This window comes from Harpegnathos saltator, unplaced genomic scaffold (genome assembly GCF_003227715.2).
Source record: "Harpegnathos saltator strain DR-91 unplaced genomic scaffold, Hsal_v8.6 scaffold433, whole genome shotgun sequence".
Classification (NCBI taxonomy): domain Eukaryota; kingdom Metazoa; phylum Arthropoda; class Insecta; order Hymenoptera; family Formicidae; genus Harpegnathos; species Harpegnathos saltator.
The window spans coordinates 140,431-150,274 of NW_020230243.1; the positions used below are offsets into that span (position 1 = coordinate 140,431).

The 9,844-nt window shown below is 33.8% G+C and overlaps 1 protein-coding gene across 1 annotated transcript; it reads left to right on the plus strand.

The window, feature by feature from the left end:
- The first annotated feature begins 200 nt into the window (after positions 1-200).
- Positions 201-2,734, plus strand: LOC112589223 (uncharacterized). Its single transcript, XM_025301604.1, has 3 exons — positions 201-456; positions 1,227-1,458; positions 1,749-2,734. Exons 1-3 carry the CDS (start codon positions 378-380, stop codon positions 2,197-2,199), a joined length of 762 nt encoding a protein of 253 aa, XP_025157389.1. The 5' UTR covers positions 201-377; the 3' UTR covers positions 2,200-2,734.
- The last annotated feature ends 7,110 nt before the right edge of the window (positions 2,735-9,844 follow it).

A 9,844-nucleotide genomic window follows, 5' to 3' on the forward strand; every position in this document is an offset into this window, starting at 1 on the left:
ATTTCGTTCCAAATAATCGCCTCGGAGGAAGACAATCGAAGGAAGACAAAGGGAGACTTTTTGCAAGGATTTAGTGAAAACATTCGTCAAGTGTTTACACATTTACCGTTGTCTTCTCAATGTGTCTCCGCCTCAACGCTAAACAAAGAGACAACTCGTGATTTACATCATGTCGACACGTGATCGCTGTCTATAAGATACACTCTCGAAGCGTCGAACAGGTATGTTAACGAAAGTCGTGAGATCGAAAACATCGCGAGGTGGCTGGATTATCGTCGAAATCATACAGTTACACTATTGCCGATAAATCTGCACGTCGAAATTGCTCAGCATTTCGTTAAGCTCGAATTGAAGCAAGGACTTTTTCTCAGCCAACAATGCGTACCATCTTTGTGCTCCTAGTTATAACGAGTGGCTTGATCGTGAAGATGTCTGCCATCCAGCTAAAGAAGATATGTAAGTAACACTGTGATCGTTGAATAAAGTAATATTCTCCGACGAGTATGAGCACGTATAATATTCAGTTTTCTGCGACTTGTAACGGATACACGCGATCTAACATAGGATAAGTCCGGGATAGATGGACATAGTTTTTTAATTGAAAATAACACATCTCTATTAATGTAATAAATGGTCAACCACATATTAACACATTCAGTGGAGGATAATGTTTAAGGTACAAAAGAGTTCTTGTGAAAAAAATTTATGGGACGCCAATAATAACAAAATATTAAAAATATTCTGTGAGGGATAGATGGTCGTATGTCAAGGGATAGTTGGGCATACGTCATCTCGGTAACGAATTTTTAGGTTAAATACAATGTGCTTTTAGTTATTTAAGGCCAGGTCTAATGTCGCAACTCAAAATAAACCATATTTGCAAGGTATTATTTCGCCGTGTCAAACATTTTGGAAGTTAATAGAAACATAAAACATTTATTTACTCATAATAATAATGTTTTTGTATATCAGGAAGATACACATCTACTCCAACTCACAACTGACCGATCAACGCTGACGTTTAGCATATATTAACAAAATTATAACAATTGACCATCTATCCCCTATGCCTATCTATCCCGGATACACTTTATTCGTCGATCCGCGTCGATTTTTCTTCTCACGAGAACCGCGCGCTTTCTGGATCGAACGTAAGGTTGACGACTTACGTCGCTTTGATATACGTGCAAAAGAAAGATTGCAAGGATACTTTATTTTGTTATTAGTACCGAATCTCCACTTATGTCCAAAATTAAATCTCCAAGGATGTTTACCGCAAAGCCTGGAATCAATGAAGCCTTACTTAGTGAGAGGTGTTCCGAATTTGGAAATACCCTCTATTGAGCCATATCATAAGCAGTTTTACAAGATGACCTTTCAAAACAGGTTTATTCCAAAGTGCAAGTTTACAGATACATTTGTCAGAGGTATATCAAACTTCACGATAAAAGAAGTCAAGTAAGTAATTATTATCTAACAGACGGACACATAGGCGGGTCGTTCGGTATCGTTAAGCCAATATTTCACGTGTACGACAAATATTGTCAGATATTCAGAATTCCTATATTGTCCGAAGGGAGTGTTAAGGACTTTAAAAATGTGCAAAGCAATAATCAATTGATACATCCGGACAATATTCGCCGTACGACAAAAAAAGTAATAGTTACTTGGCCAGCTGAGAAGATTTACATAGTGAATCCGACCGCGGTTCGTGACTAGCTAAACTATCCTAAAATTGTTGTTTTCAGAGTTGCTAACGAAAATTGTGATATTCAGTTCTCCGCGTACTTTCCATTCATTAACGTGACCACTAAGCTCGACGCATACGTCTCGTTGCCGCCTAAATCTGCACTTATTAAATGTAACAGATTTAGATTAAGCAGCAGTATTATGAACGTTACTGCTGAAATTATTATACATGGATCGAATTATACGGACCACATAACCAGAAAAAAACATTTGTACGTGGAAAATGTTACCGTGGAATTCAAAAATAGGGGAGATATGATGGTAACAAAAGAGCAAAGAGGTACATCCGGATATCAAACTGAAGAAGCAAATGAATATTTTCGAATGAAGTGGGACACATTGACTTCAGAATTAAAAGATCGTCTCGAATACCTCGCAGCTGAAATTATCCAGGATATCACGCATAGCATCTACTACAATTTCCCAATTTATACGTTAATGATTCGTTAAAATATTCTGTTCTTTTGATTTTATTGTCACGACAAGGAGACTAATTATTTTATAATGAATGTTACTCGCTAGCACTGCTAGTCAGTTGCGCACTAGTTATTTATTATTTTGTTAGGAAAATTAGTATAGGCTGCTTTGGAAAATAGCTTTTTTCCGATCGTGTTCTGTACACATCAAATGCTCACGAGGTGCTCGCAGGTTTGTGGTTATGACAGAATTCGCATGATAGTACACATAGTGCACATAGTGTCTCTTTATTGTATTTTCATCCGATGTATAAAAGTATGATAAAAAAACCTATGTTTTTCGTGTTTTTTCGCAGCATTAGATTTCTCGTATACTATCACTTCAACTTTCATCATAACCGATCAAACTCGCGAGTTGTCGCCCGCAATCATGACCATTTCGCGTTACCGACCGATCGGAAATAATGTATGTAGATCTTTCTTAGATCAAAAGGTCCTAGATCTTACGCAAACACGACTGTTGACTTGGAATTGACACAATCAGGAGAATTTTTTCTCGCAATATTTTACAACACTGGTCGATGGTTCAATAAAATAAATTATTTTTTGGCAGACCAAAAATTCTTCCAATAAATTATTTTATTGGAGCATCAGCTTTTTCTTAAACGGTGTCCAGAACAATTCTGTCGTAATTGTAAAATATATTCGGATATATTATTATCCGGAAAGTACGCATATGCTTGAGAATTCCTAGAAAGAAAAGAATACGTGCAATAGGCAAGATTTGTTTTCCTCGTAGAGGAAAAAAGTTCATGTTAATGCGTTTTGCAATATTTTTACCTTTATGAAAATATCGACACTTAAATTATATAAATTTATTTATAATTTCAACAAACGCAATAAAGAATTATGCACGTAACAAATGAAATTCGAGGTAATATATTAATTATACGTAAACTTCTCCTCTCTTCTCCTTTCTCATTTTCTCTCTCTCTCTCTCTCTCTCTCTTTCTCTCCCCCCCCCCTCTTCCTCCCTATCTCTCTCTCATTCTCTCTCTTTCTCTATCTCTTTATCTCTTTCTCTATTCGACAACATGAAGATTTAGCGGCAACGGATGAAATATCTAACATTTTCAGATGTTTTTCTTTCTCAATATATTCTCGCTGAGCTCAATATATTCTCGGATTCTTTCGAATATCTAGCAGAATTTTTCGATCTATTCCCTCTTCTTGAGGACGCGAATGACTGTCCCATTATCATTGTTGTAAAAATTAAAGACTGCGATTTATATATTCGCTTCGCAATCTATGTTCCTTCCAAGCAGTCGCTTTAGCTGAAAGCATAGTATTTCGTGAGAACTTTTGGCGCGTGTTTATAGGTTCAGTATTATTCCCTCAAAAAGTGCATTGGTACAATATTAAACCACGAGGCCGCTTGTAACTTACATCGTGTGTATACATGATCATCGTGTTCGAAATGCAAATCCTGCCTCGTCGGATAAATATATTAACAGGAGACGCAGAAATGAGAATGACGCGAGGTGGCCAATTGTCGTGGAATTCGCACATTTGGGACATTATGCAGTAACAGTAAAATTCACGTGTCGAAATCACTCAGTATTTCAACACGATATTAAGTTTGAATTCAACAGAGGATCATTCAGTAGGACACAATGTGCGCTATTTTCCCGCTTGTTCTTTTAATGAGCATGATGATTTTAATGATCGTGATGAGGTCTGATCATGATCCAGGGATCATGTGTAAAGAACCGTACAATCATCACGCAAAGCTGAAAGTTTTTTCGAACAGCTGATATTTGTTCATTTTAATCTCGCGAATAGAACTCTATTCTAAGAGAGATTCATGTAATCTGGTATTTGTCGAGTCGAGTCACTGCCCTCCGACGAATCGCGTGTTTTTCAAAACTGACATATGCGAGGAAGAAATTGCGAACGCAGTATATAATTTGTTTTTAATACCACAACTGCACATCTGCAATCACAGCCAGGCCGATATAGGGAGATATAAAGCACATAGAATCGCTAAATCCTCACTTGATGAACGATGTTTTTCCTTTGGATATTTCACTATTCGAACCGTATTATATATCGACTTATGATTATAGCATGTCACGTGAATACAACAGCATCACGACGTTTTCGCATATAAAAATTTTCGGTGCAGCGGACTTCAAGATGACGAGAATCGAGTAAGTAATTGCGATAGAGCAGATCGATATATGGCATACAAATATTCATTCTTGACACATGATCCAGGCGCAAAGCGATCGTTTCAACCCGGAGTTTAGGGTCAATCACGTTTCATTAAAATAGAGTTGAGAGTTTTTTTGTACACCACAAACCCGAGTATATTATTTTGACACGTATAAGCTTAAACTTTCTCTACTTGTTTCTTGTCTTAAATCAGGTCATTTAACATGTTTAAACATGTAAAATGATGTCTAAATAAATACAAAAATCGTATAAAGAAAGTTTCAGCCAATCATAAACGCATATGCATATTTAAATAACACATTCGGATTTACAAAGTCTACACTGTAAACTTGAATGTGTTATTTTGACATGTATAACCTAAATTGTTTTCCACGTTTTTCGTCGTCTTAAATTACATTGTTTAATTCATTTAGACATCGCTTAACCCGTTTAAACGTATTAAATGATATGGTGTAAGACGCAAGAATGTTATGAAGTAAGTTTCAACTAATTACACACTTATGTGCGTCAAAATAACACACTCAGATCTGCAGTGTAACGGCATAAACCGACGTTCATGGTATCCACGAAAGAAACATTTTCTGCACTTATTTTCTATACTACATTTTGAAATCCATCTATTCTTGTGAAATTCTACCGAAATAATATACCGACATACCTCTTAGATTTGAGATTTCGGATTTAAGAATGCAATTTTCTATTTCTTCAAAAACTAAACATATCGATTCGCATTTCTAGATTGCAGCATATTAAGATAAGGAAAACAAAAAGTTCCAATTTAATCTATCATATTAATTTATTCCAAATAATCACTTCGACGGATGATAAACGCGAAAAGCATTCGAATTTGCGAATGCTTTCGAAGCGTACTTACATATTTGGTATTATTTTAGGTAAAACTTCTATTTAGGGGAGGATACTGCAATGACACTAACCTTGACATATGGTGTCAAGGACAATCATTCTGAGCAAAATGCAAAAGGCGTTGCTCGTTGTTTATTAAAACAACGTTATTAACAAAAAAAGTTTCATTAATCAAGAATACATTTAAGTACGGTAATCTTTACACATATGTGGGCAGAGACGAGGCTTCGCATTCTTAGAAACACGTACGGTTTATAAATAAACTCAATGTTGTTGTTTATTGGCAAGTTATAAACAAAAGAAGTTTCATAAGTACGATGTAATTTTAATAAACAAAAGATAAAAAAAGATACCAAGTACAAGCGCAACACGTATTGTGTTATCGTTAAAAATTTCAAATTCAAATTATTTTTTTAAGGTATATATGTGTACATAACATCTACAAGTAAAACTTATATAAAACTTACCTTTTTAAACAAAAAGGTAAAAAAAGGCTCCAAGTACAAGCGTAACACGTATTGTGCTATTTTTAGAAATTTCAAATTCAAATTATTTTTTTAACGTATGTATGTATTTTTAAGGTATGTGTACATAACATAAGTTTTTACAAGTAAAACTTATATAACTATAATAAAACTCTACAACACTATTCTACTGTACAAAAGAAGTGATATATTAAAACAGTAGCGCCAACTGAGAAATCGTATACTTAATATTTTTAGAACTCTCAAATTCAAATTATTTCCTCTTTTTAAGATATATATTATGTACGTAACATAAGTTTTTACAAGTAAAAATGATATCGTGTTATAAAAATTTAACACGTTTATTAATAGTGTCCAATATTTAAAAAAGATATCTTTTTAAAGTATTATTATTCAAGAAAAACCTAACTACAAAAGATGTCAATAACATAAAGGAAGAAGGTCCCTATAAGGCCTGTTTTCGGCACCCTTCAAAATTGGACCAAAATGGCTGGAATCACTTCCTTATACCCTTGGAAGTAATATTTAGTCAATTCTAGCCTAAACGGAAGTATTTAGAGTGTATACTTCAAATATATATGGTGCATCAGCGCGCCCGTATCAAGCACTTCTTTGGAAAACTAAGCGTTTCTGAGAAAAATGTTTCAGATAAAAGTTGTATGGTTTCAAGGGGGACATAAGATGGTGTCATTGGTTTGACCTTGGATAGTCATTTGAAGGTCACGTGAATGTCGATTTCAATATTTTATATAGAACCCCCTATTTTTACATATCTTGTAGTTTATCTCGAGAGCTTTCCAAAACACTTATAACTAAGTCATTTTTCATTAAGTACTTTGCGAGTTATGAAGCTTCTTACAGATAGATTTGTGGAAAAGTTACTTAAGGAGATCCGAGATTGAAATCATATTATTTATTCTTGTTGATTCTCCACGTTGATTTACACATGAACATTAAAATCATAAACGTAATCTTCCTTTAAGAAACCACGTAGAGTGGGGTGTTGGATTTACGTGAGTCCCCTTAGTCCCCTGTCGCTTTTTATCAATCCACACTTAACAAAAACCCGAAGTTTAGACAGGGAAGGTACAACAACAAGCGGCGACTTAGCTTTGCAGATAATGCATTTATGTGTCATAGATGGTCTACTAAAAGGAATAGTTATTGTTTCGTTTGCAGGAACATTAATATTTTCTGCCATATTGCAAACGCCTAATTATAAATTGCAATTCATTGTAGAACAAATCTGAATAATTATGCAAGATTAAAAACTAAAGAAGAAGAAAAAATAAAAGAAGGAGAAAAAATAAAAAGAAGAAAAACTAAAAAATAACAAGATATCCTTTTGCGTAATAAGAAATTCTCGAGAAGCAGCTCTGACAAGAACTAGTTTTATTTTTATCGTAACCAGGTCCCTGGGTATGCGCATACACGTATTTTGTGTACCTCTGACATTAAGAAGTGAGATCGGGTCCGATATAAGGCCGTGGACATAAGCAGAACTTGGTCTATTGAATTAAAAGCTTAAGGGATCGTAGTTGCTCAAAAAGGTGCATACAGTTCTTAAAACAGTTCTTCTCAAAACTTCGTATTTAGCCTTGCGGCAGAAAATACGTCAGTCATTGCTTTCAGAAGTATTTGTAATAAGTGTTTTTACGTGATCTACGATAGTGTTTTGGAAAGCTCTCGAGATAAGGTACAAGATATGTAAAAATAGGGGGTTCTATATAAAATATTGAAATCGACATTCACGTGACCTTCAAATGACTATCCAAGGTCAAACCAATGACACCATCTTATGTCCCCCTTGAAACCATACAACTTTTATCTGAAACATTTTTCTCAGAAACGCTTAGTTTTCCAAAGAAATGCTTGATACGGGCGCACTGATGCACCATGTATACTTGAAGTATACACTCTAGTTACTTCCGTTTAGACTGGAAGTGACTAAATATTACTTCCAAGGGTATAAGGAAGTGATTCCAGCTATTTTGATCCAATTTTGAAGGGTGCCAAAAACAGGCCTTAGGGACCCTTCTCCTTTTTATCATTATTTATTAGAACACTGAATTATATGATTATTTTACTTGTTATTGTAACAATGCAATAAAAAATATTGAATACAAAATATCTTGGCGCGGCCAAAAACTATATATCGAAGATGTATATACATAAAAGTCAAATTAGATATCATTGACACTTCGTCAATTATAATAAGAATAATATCTTTCAATAAAAAAATATCAAAATGTGTAGAATATATACACATTCAATATGTATATTCTATAGTAAAGGTTTCCCTGCTTAAAATGATGGATAGAAAATGATAAAAAATTATGCCTATCATATTCAATGGTGATTTTGTCTCGTATATTTCATAACGCACTTAAGAAATTTTGTATAGCTAACTTATCTTTTACAATATTATATTCCTGCAGACGTGCGTATGTGATTCTATATTATTCTATTTACAAGCGTTTATGACCCTATATTATCATATCTGCAAGTATATGTGTCTCTATACTATTCTGTCAGCAGGTATATGTGTTTCTTTGTTATTCTATCCACGTCTGTACATATGACTCTATGTTACTCGATCCATGTGTATATATGACCTTATAATGTTCTATCCACGAATGCATGTGATTCTATACTATTTTTTATTCGTTTGTATATATGATTCTATACTATTTAATCTGTGAGAGTATGTAACTCTATGTTATGCGATCCGCGCGTGTATATGATTTTATACTATGCTATCCACATATATATGTGATTCTATACTATTTTCCGTGTATATGTATATATTCTATACCATTCTATGCTATTTAATCCGCGAGTATCTAATTCTATGTTATGCTATCCGCCGGTGTATGCAACTTTATATTACCTTATCCGCGCGTGTATATGACTTTATACTGTGCTATCTACGCATGTATGTGATTCTATACTGTTCTATTCGTGTGTATATATTTTATACTATTCTATACGATTCTATGCTATTTAATTCGCGAGTGTATCTAACTCTATGTTATGCTATCCGCCGGTGTATGTTACTCTATATTACCTTACCCGCGTGTGTATATGACTTTATACTGTGCTATGTACGCATGTATGTGATTCTATACTGTTCTATCCGTGTGTATATATTTTATACTATTCTATACGATTCTTTTTACGATATTATTTAATCTGCGAGTGTATTTAACTTTATGTTATGCTATCCGCCGGTGTATGTGATTCTATATTAACTCCTCCGCGTATGTATATAACTTTATACTATTAAAAGTAAAATTTAGAAGCTAGTAAAATAATTAAAAACGGGAAGAAATATTTATTTGAAATGTTTTATTTTAAATAAATTTATAAACTGCTAACATCTACAAAATATAATTTGTTAACACCTTTAAGACATTACATATACAATATATATATATATATATATATCAAATACAAAAATTTTCATATTTTACTGTTTACTCGCTAACATCACTGCAACTATCACCTTGTGCTGAACTGTCTATCATTTCTCTATCACATTCTTTATCAGAAAATATAACGTGTTCTTTTGTTACATTGTTCGTTTCAGTCACTGAATGAGAGACACTGGAATCAGTATTTTTTGGAATAGTATCATTTTCATTCCTCTCATTAGCACATTCGACATGGGTTACTTCATGCATCAATATGGGACTTTGTTTACGACGTTCTTTTCGATTTGGTGGGTTATTAAGTTCATAAATCTTATGTGCTATATGAGTTCCAATTTGTTGTGCCTCATAGTCTGCTGTTACTTCGTCTTCACCTTTTTCAGACATTGCATAATGTTTAACAGTAGCTACAAACAATAAGAAAATATCTTGTACAATAAAAAATAAACAATATAAATAAACAGTTTGAAGTTTGCATAAGAAATTACCTCTTATAGCTTGTAACTTTGTAGAATCTAGTGCTGGTCTAGGTGTCTCTTGTTTTTTATTTTTATTTCTATTGGCTTTAGCACCAGTTACTGAACTGTTTTTAAGAGTATCAATGCCAAACACAGCGATGGCCAAGTTTTTCACGAACTGTGCCATTGTTCTTGAAATTACACAT